Source organism: Actinia tenebrosa, unplaced genomic scaffold (assembly GCF_029948245.1).
Source record: "Actinia tenebrosa isolate PJP-AT-01 unplaced genomic scaffold, QUT_ActTen_1.0 PGA_scaffold15__27_contigs__length_11533743, whole genome shotgun sequence".
NCBI lineage: Eukaryota > Metazoa > Cnidaria > Anthozoa > Actiniaria > Actiniidae > Actinia > Actinia tenebrosa.
Genome location: NW_028292575.1, coordinates 10,496,933 through 10,518,028, shown reverse-complemented (window position 1 = coordinate 10,518,028; position 21,096 = coordinate 10,496,933). Strand labels below are relative to the sequence as shown.

The 21,096-nt window shown below is 37.4% G+C and overlaps 2 protein-coding genes and 1 pseudogene across 3 annotated transcripts in view; 1 reads left to right on the top strand and 2 right to left on the bottom strand.

Moving 5' to 3' along the window:
- The window catches only part of LOC116288005 (uncharacterized), a 190,352-nt gene that overhangs the window by 24,529 nt on the left and 144,727 nt on the right, over positions 1–21,096 (bottom strand). The window lies entirely within an intron of this gene.
- LOC148911075 (uncharacterized) lies at positions 1,612–11,029 on the bottom strand (annotated as a pseudogene).
- Positions 4,866–7,979, top strand: LOC116296520 (uncharacterized). The gene is made up of 4 exons (XM_089030704.1): positions 4,866–4,904; positions 5,107–5,456; positions 5,542–6,514; positions 6,633–7,979. Exons 1-4 carry the CDS (start codon positions 4,890–4,892, stop codon positions 7,866–7,868), a joined length of 2,574 nt encoding a protein of 857 aa, XP_088886830.1. The 5' UTR covers positions 4,866–4,889; the 3' UTR covers positions 7,869–7,979.

Here is a 21,096-nt window from a genome sequence, read left to right as displayed (position 1 = left end):
GACGCGTATTATGGCATAAGACGATTACGTCACATGTTTTCGGCCAAACAAAACCTTCACAACCTTTTTCACATTTATGAAAATGTTTCACATTTGTGAAATAGATTTGTGAAATTAATTTGCATATGAACCAGACAGCCGGCGTTCGATATGCAAATAAAATCCTGTTTCGCTTTTTACAAAGCAAATGTTTATTGAGCGAGCTTTCTTTGAAGCTCCTCTTTTGTTTCTTGGTAGATCTTTTTGCGAGACTCCTCGGAAAGATCTTTTACGACTGTTTTTTCGTTTCTGATGTCCGTCTTTAGTTTCTCGTATTTGTCTTCTTCGGCCAGAATGATCGAGAATTCTACGTCGTCTATCTTTCTGTCACGCAAAGCCTTTGAGACAAGGTCGGTAATAGTATTTACTTTAGCCCTAGACAGAGCTATTGTCGTGTCGTGTTTTGATATTTTCGTGGATAGCTTTTTCATAATGCCCGTAGCAACAGCAGAAACAATACCGCAGGCTGCCCCAACGCCGGCCAAAGGAACCCCAACAATTACTCCGGGTCCAGTAAGCGAAGTAGCGACACCGGAGCCCGTCAACACGACGGATATGGACCCTGAAGTTATCGCAATCTTATGTAGCGTACTCCGGGCTGTAACGTATTTCTTCCTAACTTTTTCATAGTGTTTTGTCTGCCCTTCCAAGTAAGCCAGTGTTAGATTTGTTAAGAGCGACTGTCTGTAAAAATCAAACAAAATCAGAAATATGTGGAAGGCTCAAATTTTCGAATTCGCTCTACTTTTGGATTTTAGTAGTGCATGATGAAGGAAGAAACGCTGTCACAGCATGAAAAAAGAGATTTAAGCGAATTTATGTTAGATTAAATCTGCTTAAAGTTCATAATGGAACTTTAAGCCACACGATAAAGCAGCTTAAACCTGCGTAAAGTTCAACTTTACGCATGCTTGCTTAAAGTCCTCATAACTGCTGTTTAAAGTTCATCATTGAGCTTTAAGTTACATGATAAAGCAGATTAAACCTGAGTGAGTACAACTTTATGCACACATGCTTGTAGTTGCCATAAATGTTGTTTTAAGTTCAACTTTATGTGCTCTAATTTAAATTTGTCATAAATAGTGCATAAAGTGGTACATAAACATAAACATTGCATACAATGCTTTATTGCATATAAATGATACCTTCAAAGTACCCAAAAGCATTATTTATTGTAAAAATTCCTTTTTATTGAAACTCCTGTTACAGTCCTTTATATTCTAAATTATTCAATGATGCATCTCTTAAGTAGAGTAAATAGTTATAATACATGTTTTTTTTTTGTTTGTTTGTTTGGTTTTTTTTTTTGTTCTTCTTCAACCAAAATAACTAAGAAAAGATAAAAATTCTAAAAATTACAGTTATTAACTCAATAATAATTATTAAATTTGAGCATTCATTAAATAGCTAATGGATTTACCAATACAGTAATTGTTCAGCACATGAAACATGTATCAAATGTAAAAAAAAAAACTATTTTAAAAATCAATTTCTATTTCCTGGAAATATATAAACCTTCAAATGATGATGTTTCACTGACTGAAGGACATGATATCTGACTGTAACTATAATTTAGTTGAACAGTCTTGGAACTGCACTAACTACTAGCTTTTCAATGCCATTACGGTTGATAGTGCAAGAGGCAAAAGTGCTGAAAATTCTTTGAGCTAGCTGGCATGAATATCCCTGGGCCAGGAGGGTCAAATTCTTTACATCTCCAGACCTGTGTAGGTTTGCCATAGATTTCGGCTTCCTCGTCTTTCTTGTACCAAGAGATACATGCTAATGCAAACTGCCTGGTATTACCATCAATCGTTAAGCTGTGAAGGATGTAGAATTTAACTTGGCCTGGTCTTGCTAAAGAGGATGTGTTTATTGTACCATCATCATTGGCCCAGGAAGCAATAACCCTTGAGGATCGTAGACTTTTGCTATCTTTTTTGGAGCCAAATTTTTCGCTTCCAAGGTAAACATATGCATATTTCCTTGCAATACTTGACAAAGAGTCAATGGCTAGATTGTCAGCATTAGCAAGTAGCTGCTTGTAACAAAACAACAACAGACCTAAATCATCAGCATCTAAAGTCATGTATTGATAGGACTTCGGAAGGCTGACAAGTGTTAAGTCATTCCAGTTCACATTTTTCTGATTATGACATGAAGCACATTCAGAAAAATACATAGCATTAATTGCACTGAATCCAGAGTTATCATCACTGTCAATCTGTTTAAAGAAAGGGAGGAAAGTTTCTTGAAATTCACATGGCATTGTAGTATTCCATACAAATCTTCCGACAATGAGCTTCCTCATTAGCTGTACCTCAATGGACCTTCCATTCATAGGTGTTGCACCTAATATTCCATTGAAGCGTTCAAAGCTGAAACACCAAAATGCATGTACGGGTCCAATACACACTCCTTTAAATGACAGTGGAGGGACACCGCTGCAAAACGCAATGCGCATGCGCTAAAATATTATTTGTTTTGTAAACAAACCTTGCTGCCATAGCGCGAAATTCAAAAAGCCGAAGCGAATAAAGCAAAGCCGAGCGAGAAATTCTCAGAGTAGCTAGAGTGTCATATTTACAGTAACATACTTTTTGCACCACATAGTTTTACGTTTGCACCAAAGGTGAAAATGAAGGGTAAAGTGGGTCGCGTGCCGTCGAGTACTGCTATCGCTGCTATCGCTACTTTCGTGTTGTTGTTTTTACGAGTGGTAGTCTTAATACATGGTTCAAACAAGACTGGTATATGCATGAGGGCTGAAAAAACAAGAACAGGAAGGGCTTGCCAAGGCAGACTGTACACGGTGAATTCGGAGACAAGTAGGGTAACACGGTTGCCGATAAATTCCCGGCTTTGTCGGTACCATTGGGATGTCGCACGGAGGGGAAACCTACGATGTGCTTGTCCAAAACAAGACTATTTCAAGCACTCAAGACTAAATGCGAACAAAATACCACAAAGATTTTACGCTGTATTTGATGATGTTGGATCAAGCATACAAGGGTATTGTCCAGGAACTCGTTGGTGCAATTTATGCAAACAAACAGCAGACGAAGACTTTAAAAACCACCAGCTATACGCATCGGCAGCGCGAGCAAAAGAAGTAAGTAAAACAAAACAACTCTACTCTTTCTCATTCTTTGAAGCTTTTGGAATTGAATTGCAGTCTCTCTCTTTAACATTTTTGTCAGTTTGTAGCAGCAGACACATGTGTAAAGTTTTTGTTTACCTTTTCCCTAAGAAAAACTGTAGCTTTGATATTTTTGTTATCGTTTAAAATTCTAATTTCTCCTGAACGTTTCGGTTCTTTGTTTACAGTCAAAGGTCAAGGTGCAAGTTTTTCATAAAGTGCATGTTTCTGATTTGCTTAGCATTTTTCCACCTTCTAAAATAAGTACGAACGTCAAGCAGTAATTAATCCTAAATGGAAAATGTTTTATATTAATTTTTTGTTATAATAAGGGACATGAACGAAAATAAACGTCTTGTTTCTTAGTGTGACAAAGAAAACGAAGACCAAGCAGGGAAAACCTCCGAAGTATTATCAAGTCCACTTCAGCTAAAAAAGGTGACTCCTAAACATGTTTTGATAACGTTTCTCCTTTTTTATTACTATTTTTTTCATAAAAGGGAAAACTCATTGCTGGGCTAACAATTTTCAAGTTTTTCATGTTCAGGAATTTATGATTGACCTATCTTTACAGATATGGCAGTTTACTGGATCGCCCATTTTACACCTCCATGAAAACTTGGTGGACTGCAGTTCATCTTCAGTTATTGACACTACCTCACCTAAAACAGAGAAGCTCAAAGAAACCAAAAACCAATTTTCGAACCTTTTTACAAGACTCAATGCTCTATCAGAAATATGTGGAATTGAACTTCAGCACCAACAACTTGATAAAGTTAAAACTTCAAGAGGAAAAGTAGTGATTGACAGAGACACCTGGGAAAAAATGAATGATGCACTGGAAAAAGAAAACACTGTTGGTAATTTTTAATTTTTTGTTTTCATATATCTATTATAATAAACTTAACCACCTTGAATGGTTAATTGAATGAAAAAAAGGATTTTTATTTTGAAAAACCACTCTTTTTGCACTATAATTTAAACAATGGGATCAGTAGATACAAAATGTATAAGCAATTTCATAAATATTCAAGGCTTAAAAACTTAAATGAATACTAAATTTGTTACCTACCATGTTACTATAACCTTGCTCTGATTTAATTCAATTTTATTTTTAAATACAGACAGCTCATTTGATGATCTAGTGCAACGCTTTCAACTTGCATTGTACCACCACTACACAGCCAACAATAATTCCCCGCTCTACAGTCCACAGTCGATGAGAGAATTTACAAAAAGTCATGCACCTGGGTTGTATGATCTGGTCTTAAAATCTATATCCAGGGAAGATGCCCACCTCAGTGAGGAATATACTGCTGTCCAAGAACAAAGAACTGTTGTTTTGTTGCACACACTTGCCTATTTCAGGTAGAGGTTTCATAATATCATATGATAAGCTGTGTGACTGAGGAATGGTGCTTTAAGCTAGATATCTGTGATATGTATCTAAGGATAATAATACTTTCCCTTTTTTGGAATTTAATTTTAATTATTACTTCAGCAACACTGTTTCTTTTGCTTCTGAATCAATAGATCACAAAAAACTTGCTCACTCCAGAAAGATGAAGGCCTTTTTCTCCAAGAGCATGGAGCCTCACGTTCTGCCATAAATGCTGGAAGGATCCTTGGCTTTAGCACCAGTCCAAGGAATGTTGATCAACATAAGCAGCAGCTAATCCACACCTACCCAAGAGTGCTGCAACAACATATAATGGCTGCTATCAAGGTACTTTGTTCTGAAAAATAATTGAAAAAGGAAAAAAACAAAAACAAAATAAAACAACAACAAAAAACATATAGAAGTGTGCAGTGGAATCCCTAATATTTTGAACTGCTAAGGGAAAGGAAAAGGTGATGCTCATTTAATCAAACACCAAGTGCAAGTCAGCTTTATTTGAATATTATATATTTTTTGTCTTGTCTAACAGGGACAATTTCTCATGGTGAATCTTCTAGATGATTTCCATAACATTTTAACCATCAGACTTCCATCAGAGCTTAAGCTATCTGTTGCCACACATATGGCAAGCAGCCTATTGGACATCCATAAAAATATACCAGCTGTACACCTACCTTTAAAAAGAGGAAGCCAACACAGCAGTGTCCAAGTAAAAGTGTCTGGAACAGAAAAAAATTGCCGGGGAGGCATAATTGTAGCAAATATAAAGGAATTGCTCAATGCCTTTAATAAAGATAGAAACCAAACATTTCTTGCAAGAATGCCATCAGGACTTTCAATCAGTCCTAAAAACAGCCAGCAGCAAATAAGAGAATTAAGGTAAAATATATAGCATAAATTAGAATAATGTAGACATTCGTCATCAGCCATTTTTAATTCACAGTAATATTTTCCATTTTACTAGGGTATATTCTGAGCTTTCACATAGTGAACTGTCCACTCTGAGTACGACAATACTTATAGATGAGTTCGAACAATCTCTGAAAAGTATGGAGGACTATGAAGCAGCCATTCATCATATATTTGGTCAATGCCCTCATCTTTATAACTACCTTCAGCAATATGTACTGCCGGCTCCTGGAGACTGGCCAACATGGTTCTATCAAAAGAAGCTGATAGCTCAATCGAATAATCCAAGTATTCTTTCAATAATCCCAGAGCAAGGCCCATTTCATGTCTTTCTTAATCTTCAAGAAGACATAATCAAGATGTATCACTTCATGTTGGGAAATGTATACAACAAGATATTTGGATCAGTTTTACCAAACAAGCCCAAACCTTTTCGCATCAATATTTTAATCAATGCTGTCTTTCTGGGATGGTTAAAAATTAGATCAAAAGTACTTCAGAAATTCAAACTTTACAAAGATATTGAATATTCTTGTCTACTTCATATACTTGAAGAAGTTATTCCACTTGGTTTTTTCCATTATTCCTTAATATTTAGGTCAGGAGATCTTGAAGAATACACTGAGACAATGTTGCGGCTAATGGTTTTGTTCATAATCTGGAGAAGAAAACATTACAATCGATCAACAATATCAATGCTAAGTGATTTATGGTACCATAAAAATTATTTTTCAAGCTACTACAAGATGAAACAACTTTGGATGACTCTTATTACTGAAAAAAAGGTTGAGATATGGCACAGTATGCTGAGAGACCGAGTACAGGTATACGATGATGCAAAGCAAATAAGATCAAAAGCAACAGCAATGGCAGCTTCAAAGTCGGAACAGAACTTCCAAAACAGTTTTGTGAAACCTTATAAAAGAGGGTGTTCTGAAAAAGATATGAGTATTGTTGCTGGAAAATCTGCAGAGGTTCTCCTTTCAACTATTAAGTCAGTTGGAAAAAACTTGGGTAAATCAAAACAGGTATGTTTACCTAATGAGTTTAAAACATTTTTAACCCCTATATATATAGTAAGTTATAAATATAAATTTAAAAAATTGAGACTTGAGAATCTTAACTATCAAAACGTATTGGTTTCAGGTGCAGCAAAATCAAAATAGCAGTGGCAAAACAAAAAACAAGAAATACATGTACCATCTTCATACCTTTGACTCAACTGTCGACGCAAAGGCTCTCCCATTTGCTTACACTCACTGCAAGTCTGCCCCAGCAACATTCCCAGATGCAACCAAAGTCTGTGACTATACTGAATGCAATGTTACTGACTCAACAGCTGATGCTGTAAGACTTCCATGTTTCCACACCATCCACAGAACATGTCTCAACTTGGTTGCAAAGAAATGTCCCATCTGCACTAAAAATCTTGATGTTACAATAAATAACTTAGCAACTTCCTTTAATGAAAGCCTCCTTAAACCAACATCCAGTTCAAACACAACTTCCCAAGACCATTCAGATGATGATGATTTTGGTGATGGCAGTGATGACGATAGTATCCACATCAACCAAACAGTAGATCCTGAATACTATTCTTCAAGAGCTTGGGAATCCTACATTGACCAAGAATTAGACACCTTTACAGTTTTGCAACCACAAATTAATGTCAGTGCAAGCTCCCAGCAAACATCCCAGTCTGTGCATCATCCAGTTGCAGTTAATATTCAGATTGCTAAATCATCGCTTGGTACCTCCAAATTCTGGTTTTTACCACCACAGCTGTCTCAAGCAACTCTGTTTGGAAGGAATGGTTCTAATGCCTGTACTTTCATCTCCTTGTTAATGGCAAAGGAATACACTAGCTCACTACATTATGCTACTCTCCAATTGACTTGTAATTCCGATCTGAATCAAACATGGTTATCATTGTTGTTGTCTGCCATTGCTCGAGGGAACCAGGTATATGACAATGTAACGCAATCCCTAGGCAATCCATTCTTCAGTGTAGCTGAAGCAAATCACCATCTAACAGCTGTAATTGCCCCTGTGACTGTGACATTGGAGGAATCCTTGGATCTTTCTATTACTTCTGTGGATCCTCAAGTACCTCAGAGTTCCCTTGCCTTCTATCTACAACGGCTAATTAGAGAACGAAACTTGGCAGCGTTGATCATAGCGAACGGGATGACCGTGTGTTTCGTTGGTCAAAACAACAACGTGTATTTTTTGGACAGTCATCCACACTATTATGGGCAAGTATTTGGAGCCATGGTTGGAATGGCACCTGTGGATAAACTCGAAGAATTCCTCATCAACATCAAGCAGCAAATTTGTCCCAACTTTAACGTTTGCTCTTTGACTTTTGCTTCCTTTGTCTAATAGTATGGACCAGAGAACACTGTTTACGAAGGTTTACGAACATCCTCGAGTTCGAAAAATACTTTCAGAACGGTAAATCTAATGATCAAACAAATAAAACTCTCACACAAAGTTAGGTTCAATCCATTTAATTGAATTCGATGAAAAATTTACACGGTGTGAGTTTTTCTTGGCCATTCTTTCAACAATCGCATCCTATTCGAAGCACGCCATCCGCCATTTTGAAATATATGAACTCGCGCATGCGCAGACGTTTTGCAGCGGTGTTCAGTGGAGGTGCATGTTTGGGGTGACCTTTTCTTTGCCATACACCTGCTGAAACTGTTTTCCAAACTTGAGGAAAAGACCACCTGCTATTGTAATATCCAATTCAGATATAACATGTCGAGACATATACTGGCATGCAAGAACAAATGTTTGCCAGCACCTTAAATGTGCTTCTGGAAGCAATCCATTCAAACAGTACATTGAGTAAATGAGAGTCCAATGTTTCCATTGCGATGCTGTATAGCAACCATAATTTGATGAAATTTTGTTAGGCAACCTTCCAAAGCCAGTTGGGGCATCAAAGTTTAGAATTCTTTTATCAATTTCCTGAAGTATTTTTGTAGTCAGCAAATCCTCAGCAACCCAAAGCTTGAACATTTTTTTGGCTGTCCCCAAGTACAAATTATGCATTGGGTCGATGGCAGTAAAACGAATGGCATTAAAGTACTCAAGTTCAAGAAGGCTGCTATAGTAAACACCATGCTTTTTGGCTAGTGCTTCATGTCTTGTTTTGTTTGGAGCATTTTTGACCTTGTTTGCATTCAATCGATGTATTCTGTTGTCACGCGGTGGCCAGTTTTCAATATCAAAGCCAGAATAGTTAGTTTTTTCTGTAAAACTACTTGGAAAGAACTTAAAACATTTTGAACATCCTCTATTTGATGAATGTCCTTTAAAACCACATAGTTTTCTTGAAGCAGGTATGTCTGAAGAAGCCAGCAATACAGCTGCTCAGTGCCATAATGGTATGCTGCTTGTACCTGTCTGTAGTCGAACTCCTTTCCAAAGAGCTTTAAGTTCAACAACTATGGGATCTAGAAATGGATTTAAGGATTTTGGTTCTTTTCTCATTTCTGGAATTATCCCTGCAACTAACACATTTTCCCATTTGTAGAGCTCCTCTCGTGGTAGATTCAAAATAACGAAGTATATAACGCCAACAGACCTGTCATTTCTCCTCTTATATGGTTGAAACCAGTCAACATTTATACCAAGTGCAAGATTGCGTTTAGCATTCAGGAAATCTTTCCCCCCATAAGTTTTAAAGTCTTTCCAAATATGTCCATCATATACATCAGCCATGACTCCTGGTTTTATTTGCCTTCTCCTCCATTTTTCACACTTTTCTGGCATGCCTGGTCTTTTAAGAATGCTCTCTAACTGGTTGATAACACTGTTCACACAATACAGCTTAAAAGGGTAAAACACTGTTTGGTTATTTCCAGTAATAACCTTTCTGGCCAAAACTGCACCACATTCTCTTTTTCTTCCTGAAGGAAAAGGCTTATTTGTACATGTTCTTGCTTCAATTCTGTCCCCAATTCGAACAGTGCAACTATCAAAATGATATAATTTACAGCATTCTGGACAGACAGCATATTTTGTAAAGTTATCCCGATTCAGTTTTACAAATTGCTGAAGAAGATAAAGGGAACTGGGAAACATCATGGCAATTTCTATTATGTACTCATTGTTACATGTGACCCCAAGTAAATGTAAGAACTGGAACACAAAACGTAGTAGCCATTCCAATCCATTATCACTTATCTTGCATGTGGTCTGCCAAAGCAACAGAAAATATACAAACCAACGAAGCAATGATGTAAATGCAAGACATTTTGATGCTTGACCCCTTGGCTCTGGAAGAGGTGTATCTGTAATTTCTATATCTTGTAAAAAATCTTCATCATTATCCTTCCAGATTTCAGGTTCATCTTCTGATTCATTTGGGCCTGAGTCCTCAACATCACTGTATGAACTATTTTCTGAAGATGACTAAAAAAGATCACAAAATGCTGTCATTAAAAAAGTAGAAATCATTATACTGTGATTTAAGCTTGTATGATGGGAAAAACCATTTTTGATACTAGTGACATGGTTCGTCAGGGACATAGCATTGAGCAAACTTTTTACGTGGGGGCTTAAATTAAATAAGGTTTCATTTAACTAAATAGAAAGCATGTTGCTGCTGTCATGCTTCATGCTTTTCTTATTTCTGATTATAAAAATTGAATTTATATTTAATAGACTATAACTTATAGCATAGTAGTATCTTATCCAATCAGAATACAGCATTGATGATAAGCCTCTAGTTTGATGTGACTAATATTTAATGGCACTTCCACAAATTTTCTTGCATGATCAAAAAACAATGGTTCCAAGTTGAGACTAAACTTGATTTCTTAAATTAATCAAGGCCAAACGTGGCTAGAAATCATTGGTTCATGAACATCTAAGCAAATTCAAGAAAGGTCTATTGCTTAATTATAACAAGATGTATGGTAACAATAGTTATACTGATAATTTTTTATGATCATCCGGGTGAATGTAGTCCTGACAAGGACTGTTTGATGTGACTGACGTTTCGACAACCTGAGCGGAAGTCATCTTCAGAGTCGAAGTGAAGAATAAAGTATATTAAATTTAATCAACCACAACACTGTTGAGACAGTTCATCTTGGCATAATTTACTTTACTCACCTTTTCACTATCGCTGTTTCCTTGGACGATTATCTGTTCTTCAGCCTCAGAATCCACAGGCGAATCCACATCACATGATAATTCATTGGGACCTATTAGAATTTACAGGAAAGTTAATTGCCATAGGCTTACTATCAAGAATTACTTCTAAGAATTATGCGCTCTCTACCTTCACTAGTAAATGTTGATAGTTCATCGTCATCTGATGAAGAACATGAAATTAGGTCTTGATCATCGATTTTCTGTCGTTTGCATTCTTGTTTTAGAAATTCCTTTGTAGTCCATTCATTAGTTGTCGTGTTATAGTAAGCTTTACGATGCCTCCAGTAAGCTGACTTCGATAATGTTTCATGGCAATGGCCGCAGTACAGCTCATTTTGCTTTCTCTTCCGTGTAACTATATTATGTGACATTTTTAGGCTCAAAAAAGAAACTTCATACAGCTCAAATATTTCGCTTTCTGTAATGTTGTCATTTCTGCTGTGTAAACGAGTGTAACCAGGTTACCAGGTAAACAAAATACGGCTGTACTATATTACTGCAGGCTCTCCATATTTCAGCCAATGACGTCTTCGCTTTTCGGTGTTTACGTTTCTTCACGTGATACGGGGTCTTCCGTTCTATAAGGAGTCACATGTGCGAATACTCTCCATCAGTGAAGACGTAAAGTAATAAAGATGGCCGACGATACGACTTTAAATTTATCCGACCACTACGTCGAGCTACTTGAACGCGTTGTCGAAGAAAACAGAAAGTTAAGAGAGGAATTAAAAGATCAAGGGAGAAAACAAGAGAAGGTCTTTGAAGATTTCAGCTCAAAGTTAAACGAGCTTGCCAGTCCTTCAGGCCTCGGAGCAAGCAAGTCTGGAAAGAGCCGCCGTAAATCACAGCAGATTACGGTTCCTCAACAATGCCGTGTATATATAGTATAGTTTCTAGTGAGTTTAAAGTTTAAGTGTGAAATAAATTTAGCTCGTTTTGGTTTCGCCTTGATAATTTAAGAGTTTCTTGCTTCGAAACCATGAGCCTACGAGGTGTGAAATGTAAACAGACGCCATGTGCTCTAAAATTCTGCCTTCTTCGAAAGTATTAAACCGTATATTTTTTCAGTTAGCACAAATCATTGTAGCTAAAATTCAAATAATACGGTTGCAATTCGCATCTGTGTGGTTTTCCAGATTTTTAGTTATTTTAAATATCAAGAGTTTCTTGCTTCGAAAACATGAGCCACGAGGTGTGAAATGTAAACAGACGCCATGTGCTCTAAAATTCTGCCTTCGAAAGTATTAAACCGTATATTTTTTCGGGTAGCACAAATCATTGTAGCTGAAATTCAAATACTACTGTTGTTAGTCACATCTGTGTGGTTTTCTAGAATTTTAGTTGTTTTGAATATCAAGAGGGCTTTTTAATGCATTGGTTAATACAACACATTTCTGAAGTTAAAAGTTTTGGCGGTTTTACATTTTGAAATATTATTTCGGATAACATGAGCCTACGAGATGTGAAATGTAAACATACGCCATGTCCTCTAAAATTCTGCCTTCTTCAAAAGTAACATGTAAAATCCTATGGGACATAATGCTAAGGAAGGGAAACAATTCTAACATATATTCTGTTTATGTCTTACAGCAAGCCTTTAGAACCATGTATAATAAACTTAGAAAAGGAGACAACTTTGAGGGTTATGTTTTAACTGAAAGGTAGGTTATATATTTATAGCTAAATACATTTATCTTTTTTGTGTCTATCTTTTTTATTGGTGCAAGCCATCAGCGATCATGCTATTCTCAATGGATGGGATGCCTGTGTGGACGATATTTGAATATATTATGACTGTTAATATATTATATTGTCCCTGTTTGAAGCTTGTGTATTTAATACAGTCAATGTCATTAACATTGTCCACTGAAAAAAGACATTTACACATTTAGACTAAAAGAAATATCACGTGTTTCATCATGTATTCTTTGCCTTGTGTGCGTCAGCCTGAACTTTAAATGTAAAATTCAACTCGTGAATTGAAAATCCCATTTAGTAAGGATTAAAGATGGAGAATGGTATTTCAGCATTTGTCTTATGCCAGGACGTTTGAGAAAACAGGTGATATTTTTTTTGTCTAAATGTGTAAATGTCTTTTTTCGGTGGGCAACAATGACATGGACTGTATATAAAAATGACATTTATTTGCTTTTAGTTATGGGGCCAAAGAAAATCAGGACATTGTGGAAAAAGTTATCCAAGCTGTAGATGGTGATAATGGAGGATGTGATAAATGCCCTTGGACTCATGCCCAACTAAAAGGTAACAACAAAAGCAATATTTTATAATAAGCTAACATATACTTTTCATGAAACCATGCAGTGTCTATTATGCATAGTGTGAACAATAAGTAATGTGCTATTAAGAAACTGGTCATATAGTACATTAGGGGGTGAAATGGAAATGAAAGGGATAATATATAAAAAGTCATGCATTAGACACGGTAAGGGGATCATTAATTACTTTGTGAAAAAAATTTAAATGACCATGAATTAAAAATGGATGGGCCACTTTTTATACAGATACAGTTCCAATTAGTTGCTACTTCTAATTATCATTGTACATTTTTTGATTGATTTATGTAAGAATCATAAAACAAGGAGATTTTGACTTCTTGTTGGTATGAGTGCTATTGGTGTCGATATATTATATATTTTTCATATGAATATATATTTTGGTCTTCTTTGTAGCTGCTGGGGCATCCTACTTTAAGTCCAGACGTGATGCAAACTCGAGAGACATGAAAAACAATGCTGATGAGCATCGTAGGGTTTGCAGGAGACAGGGAAGGATAAGAGATGTAAGTAAAATGTTTAAAATATTGTTTAACGCCTGAAATCATTGCAGCATGCGAACGCGTTTGTTTCGCGTCTTTACCGCGTGCGGTGAACGCAAACTGTACGCGGAATGGACGCGAATGGACGCGAATGGACGCGGTCAATACGCTCTTTCGTTCTTACTGCGGTTTATAGAACGTAGCATTTACAGTACATGTACCGAGTACATTTGCAGTGAAAGTGCCCCAAAAACTAGACATCACTTTTTAATCATGAGCAGCATTTTCTGAAAAACGTAGCATAATCATCGACCGAATGTACGTACATTTAGTCAGATAGTCTATTAATATGGAAGTTTGAAACTTTCGAATATTTTCGAAATTGAAATGTCGGAAATACTTGGAAGTTCGTCCATAAACTTCTATAACTACATGTACTGTAGTTATGAATAAACTGACCTCAAATTATTATCGCTGTGAGGAGGCCTAACCGCATCAATTTAAACCTTCAAAGTTCAATATGCTACACAATATATGTATTTTGCTAGAGGAAAGTTCAGTCTCCAAATAATTTATCAGAGTTTGAAGCAAACTATTAAGATCAAACCTATTCTTAATTCTTGTTTTTATTTCAAAATACAAAGTCGAAGCTTTTAGAACGCATCTTTTTCCAGCAAATGAATCCATGGCCGGCGAACATGCAATTTACACGCGGACTCGGTTGTTGCGAGCTGCATCGAGCCCTGCAAGCTGGAATTCTTTTTTTTTTTTGTCTCTCTATTAGTCGCTGCCGGTTCCTTTTTTTGACTGGCGGCAGTGAAAAACCAAATTCAAATCGGCTACTCGCAACTAACGAGTCCTCATAATATTTAAAATGCAAAGCGGCGGACCCTAATAATTCTCCGATTTTATACACAGAATACGAAGCCCCAGACCGTTCGTGACCTGAAGAGTCTAAAAATAATACTACATTCACCACGATTGTGAATTTTATGCTTTCGAGTAGCCCAAGAGTGAATCAAAGTAACGAATTCTGTTGTGAATGTAGAAGTATAAATAAAAGTTGCCTTAGGAAATTGCAGGACGAAGAATGTTTGAGAGATCTAAAACGTACAAACGCACGTGCATAAGAGTATGCGACAAGATAAACGTCATACATGCAGCGTTACACTGTAATCAATTATCTATGTCGGGCTCTAAAATATCTAATGTAATTTCGTTTTTTCGTCCAATGTTACTCTATTACCTTGAAATAAAGCACGAAAGCATAAAATACTATTATTTTATAAAATAGTTGGAACTTTTGGATAGATTAACCATTCCAACTGGATCAAAATCGAGGTAGAAACGCTCCCCACAAGATACAGTACAAAAGGGCAAGAGAATCGCATATGACCACATTTAAACACAGTTACATGTAGCTCATTTTCGATTGATGAAACAATTAATTCCAAAGAAATTCTACACACAAAAAAAATCGACTCCTGTACTGGTTGGTACAAACTCGAACTCGATTCCTAAATGGAACTTTTAAAAAACTCGAACTCGGGCCATAAAAAATATTTCGTTGAATGCCAAACCAGTAGGAATACTGTATAACCAAACAGCGCTTTGTACAGTATGATACTGTATGGGACGCGTTTTTTCGGCAACCGCGGTTAAATCGCAGTCAATTCTAGGTCAGGACGCGGCTTATTTGCGTTTTTACCGCGTGCACTGAACGCGCGACGGACGCGTCTTATGCCTCAATGATTTCAGGCGGTACTGTACATATATGCTTATAAATATGATGTTTTATTATTCTAAAGATTAGAAAGAAATACAAAGGTAGCATCATACCTACACTATCAAAATGTTAATTGCTTTCAGGATTAATTCTACATAATGCCAATAGTTAGTGGTGTCACAGTAAACTTTATGCACCTATCAGCGGCTTCCCCGTGGGGTTGACCCTCGGGCTGACCAGGGTGATGGGTGGGAGAATATAGGAGGATTGGATCCAGCTATTCCCCCTGGGGTTGGGAAAATTTGTGACATTGGTTTTGAAATTATTTTCAATGCGGAGGTTACAATCCCCCACATCAGTTTTTTAGCCGCAAAACCAATGTCACAAATTTTCCCAACCCCAGGGGGAATAGCTGGATCCAATCCTCCTATATTCTTCCACCCATCACCCTGGTCAGCCTGTGGGTCGATCCCACAGGGAAGCTGCTGATAGGTGCATTATATCTTAGACTCAATACCAATCAATTCAAGGAACATTTCACAATAAAAATATTCACTTCCTATATTTAGAATTAATATACTTAAAGTACTGAACTAGGGATTTTAATTAACTTATTTGATTAATTTATTTCATTAGTATTATTATTATTTTTCTCAATATCATTTTCACATATTATGTATTTTACTATTAACTTAATGGCAAAGCCTTTGCTGATTAAACTATATAAATAGATAAACAAAATATACAGAGGTTTTGATGACTAATGTAATTTTTTTTGTTTTTGTTTTTAGAAATTGCAAAGACGACTTGATATGTTAGAAAAAGTGAATTGTGGACAGGAAAAAAGAGAAAAGTATAGAGAAGTTTTGACTTTAGAGTATACGAGCTCTGACGAGAGTGATATTTCTGAAGATGAAGATGAAAAGCCCCAACTGAAATCTTATCTTACGAAGAAGTTTCCATGGGAAAGGACTTGTTTAAGAAAAACGAAAGAGCTGCTTGACCAGAAATATCTAGATAGTCTCCCTATGAGATCTAGGCGTAGCATGCTGCCAAGACGGAAGCACACAATGTTCTCAACTAGGCCAATCCCCAACAACCCCCAAGAATGGGCAGTGCGTCAGGTTGAACCCAACATTAGTACTTCAACTCCATTGTAAGATATTTAAAAAAAATTCAACTGCTGGTTACTTTATATGTTTTAAGTTTATACATTTATAATATATTATGATAGTTTTTGGATATTTCAAAAGCAATATCACTTTTTTTTCAAACAGTGATGGCAACAAATATTAGTTAGATATAGAAATTACAGCAGTAGTGTTTGTGAAAATTAGATTTTGTATTTAAGTTGTTCAAGTTCAATATAGAGGCTTTGCACCATCAAGTGATAGCAGCCATGACATGAGGCACAACAACAAAGTCGTTCTCCACTGAAAAACTTTAATTATTTCTTATATGAGTATAATATTAGACCAGATTCATTTGTTCCTGCCTCCTGTTTTGGTGCAAGCATCTTTTATTTCAGTCTAGCATTGTACATTATCTACATTAACCAGAAATTTTATTTTCTATTTAAATTTTGGCAAAGCACGTCAAAAATATGATCATGCAAATGATCATTGAATTAAAAGCCTTATACTAAACGTAGTCACATGTCTTACTGTAAAATGGTGAAAGAAAATATTAGCGAGTTTTCTGTAATGATCTGTTGTATGTTTTGATTGAAAAATAAATAAATAAATTCTTAAATTAACAAGGTTGTTAAGTTGTTGATTATAATCGTTTGGTTCGAAGAGACCGGGTGAACAACGATTGGGAACAAAAACGTAACGGGGTGTGGGGGCATTGAATAGCTGATGATGATCAAATCCAGTTAAAATTTGAATATACTCAAAATGATATACAAATCATCCACCTTTACAGTAAGTTACTAAAGTGGTTTATTCTTAGATTTTAAGTTACTTTAAGCGACAATTACGATAGCATTAGGCACCTTTAGGAAGACTTTAAGCTATCATTTACGACAGCTTAAAGTTAGAAGTCTCTTTATAGTGCATTAAGTCTTGGCTTAAAGCTGACTCAAAGCCGAACTTTACGTAACGTAATGTTGTCTTAAAGGAGTGTATATCCTTTCTTTACGCAAGCTTTATGCTACCATTAAGCTTCATTAAATCAGATTTTTCATGCTGTGTGTGTGGTTAGTTTTGAAAAATACTTTTTTGTTTTCGAGAAATAGGGAAAAATCGGTTTGAGCTCCAGGGACGATTTTCGCTGCCAAAAGATGGCTGAAAATTGCTTACTTTCGCTTGGTCCGTGTATCAAAACTATTAATCCAAATAGCCTTCTAATACTTTCTGCCAAAAGTACAACTCTTATTTGCTCAATTAAGAGTAGTTTCATAAAAATCGAACAACTCAGAATTATTTTACACAATAAAAAGCAATGGGCACTGAGTTACAATGCTGGTCAGTGCATCTCGAAAACTGCGAGTTTCCCTATGTGCCATCCTTCCAAATCTTATGAAATTATAGTCAACAACTATTGGGAAACTACTCTTTTGAAAAATGTATTTTTTATTTTGGGGAAATAATTGTGCGCTTTTTGCGAGAGCTTTTATTTTGACTCATTAAATATGCAGAAATCATTGTTTGGCGATTGCGTGACTAAAGACTTCTCGAAATAAATTCCCTTGAAACATCATTGTTTTTCAAATCTAGTCTATACAAATAAAAGAAAACATTAACATACTAACCTTCAACACGAAAAGGTCTTTTCCGTTGCTCCATTCATCGGAGTTATCAAGAAATTAGAATTGGCAACCGTGGCGTTGGCTTGTTTTATGCAACCGATTTCCGAAAATACCATCTTTTAGTAACTTGTCAGATTTCAATAAGAAATATACAGAACAGTATAAGGCCAGGGATCCACCTTTGGCTATTTCTTCCAAGAACTACTAGTCAGTAGCGCGTTGATAAATTGGTCTGTAATATTAGATGAAAATTTGAGCCTTTCCGCCGTATGTTTAATTTTTACAGACAGTCGCTCTTAAGTCTGAAATTCTCTGCGTTCGTTTCGTTGGGTGTAGTATAGGGATTATCTGGGTACATCTTAGGTGCCGATGGTATAACATCCATTATATATACTAATGTACGACGCTTTTGGGAATGATATTGAGGAGCAGCCGCGTCACGATAATCGGGACTACTGGAATTGGAGGGCCTTTAGGAAAATGTTTCCCCATGCAGACCCTACTAAGTTTGAGCGTAGACCCGATGGGATTTACTTTAACGGCTCTAGGATGTATAGCAATGCGGATTTGAGTCCTAAGATTTTGCCACCTGCTAAGCCTAACTTTCCTGCGAATTTGATGGAGACTGCCCTTAGCTACTTATTTTATGACAACAAGGGCGGCGCGGATGAGTTTGCTAAGATGGTTACCTCCCTGGAAATTCCTGTGACCAATTCGACGACCTTCGCAGTGACGGTCAGAGACGTCTTTAGAGAAACTGCCATGAAACACACAATAGGAAAAGAATCTAGGAAATGGTTATCGGGCCCTAATATGCAATATTGGCCACAGCAGTTAAACTTTGCTGTCTGGGCTGCTACTAAAGGATGCGGTATAGCCGCGGATATGTTCCATATTCCTTTCCTAAGGTTTCATGTTGCTTTTACCATTCGTAGGATATTGTTTGAGTTAGGAGTGCCGCTTCCTGGTGACACTGTCTTTAACCCAAAGGATAACAAATATGACAAAGTTGCATGGGAGAGACTAAAGAATGAGTTTAAGCTTACCAACCCCGACTTTCGCAACAAAGAGGGTGCCGCCCATGGTTTAGGAGAAACTTACACCTATGCCGGAGGTGCCAGCATAGAAACGCCGGGCATGGGATATCCTAGCTCCTACGAATTTTCAGACTTAGGAGGCAGCGGAACAAAGGGAAATCTAATCTACTTCATTCAAAGTCAAGAGAAGTATCCTTGGGTGCCTTTCTTTGCCGCAAAGGGCATTGGCCTAAAGAATCTCGCAAGGATTAACCGCAGTATCGAAGCCTTTGTGTATTGGATCTTAGGAGCACAGGTTAGCACTCGCAGTCCCATCGTATATGCCAGTGGTGCGTCGCAGGAAACACAACAAGTATTCCTTGTCCTCTTCGAAAGCGCTGTTATCGAGAATGAGATATCTAAATCAGTTCAAAGGTATCAACATGCGGTGCAGCAATCTAAAGTGCGGTTAGATTACGCCTTAAGTCCTGGTTGTTGGTTAATGCCAAGTAATTTGGTAATAAACACCCATTCCGTCGTGGGTTACAACAACAAGCTGCAGCGAGCAACCGAAGACATGAAGTTTGGCGTCAACAACATTAACTCTACGACAATCAAAGGCATTCCTCACTTCGTAGAGAAGCCAAAAAGGGTACACGCAGAAAACCCCGCAGTCAGGGAACCAAAGAAGGTCCATGTCATGCCTACGATACCTGAGGAATATGATCATAACTTGCTAAAGGCCGGCTTAGCAGCCGCAAGCATTGGTCTGAGTTATTATATATGGCGATGAACAACCCCTACGTAGCTGGAGTAGATTGTGTCTATACGACTTACACAGGCGAGAAAAAATACACCCAGGCATCTTGGGTGGACGTCACAGGAATGTCTGTAGATTTAAACTACTCGGGAAAGAAGCTGATAATATGCAGCCTTTCCTTGGGAGCCGTTAGTGATGCAAACATAGGATTTCGCTTTTGTGATGACAATGGAGTATTACAGCCCATGCGCGCGAAGACGAACAACAGAGAGCCTACGCATTTTTCAGTAGAGCCTCCCGACACCAGCGCTGAAAATCTTTCCGTTTGGACTTTTCATATGGTTACCAACTGCCATGGGAAAGTAAAGCTGCAAATACGCGTAGATGACACTGGAAGCGTAATGGTTAACAGCATACACGACCAAAGGGATACTATTTATAACCACATGACCATCAGCACTTTGACGGTGGTTAGCCTTTGATCCTTGAAATATATGAATCCATACCTAAGGGAAACGCGTTGCGCCCATCGCGTAGATGAAGAGGGATATGACGATGTTGCTTGGCATGACGTTGGAATGTGGGTTGAAGTTGGGGGCACTGCGTTGGTCATTTGCACTATTAGCATTAATGCAAACACGCATGCAAATGTGGGGTTTAGACTTATCGATGAAAATAATAAGCCTTTGCTTCCTTATCGAACTTCGACAAACACTAGGAAAGTTACCCATTTTTCGATGGAGCCCTACACTAGGTCCACTGAAGACCTAACGCCAGTGACTTTTCATATGCTAGCCAATTGTAAATATGCTAAGTTGCAAGTCACTTCTGATGACGGCAAGTTTGGGATAAATCGTATAGGTCGTAGGCCTGCTAATGCAGTCTGGAGTCATAAACCATTTCTACCATGAGTGCGTTGCCGCTAGTTCAAAATTACCAGGGCGGCGCTAATACTGTCTTTCATTATCCTCAAAGCAGGACACCAAAAGTGCCCGATGAGAAGGACAAGATCAACCCATCACCTTCTTCAGGAACACCGCTCCAATAGCTACGACTAAGATCCAAATGTTATTCCCCACGAACTTTAATAGTTCTCCGCCGGCCCTAAGTGCCAAGTAAACGACAGAACCCAACAGCCCAGGAATGCCGGCTGCCATCTTCTTTCCCAAATTGGTCAATCCTTTGCCTAATTTCTTTACGCCCGCGCCTGTAGCCTTAAGCGCGGATAGAATAACTCCTACTACGCTTGAAATAGCAACCGCGAATGCAAAGTCTAGTCAGGCAAATAATTGGTAGGAAAATGACGTCACCGTAGGAATATTGTAGGATTCCTACGCCCATATAAGGAAGCAAAAGAGAGAGAGTAATTATTTTACGTGTTTCGTGGTACGTCCGATAATAGTATTTA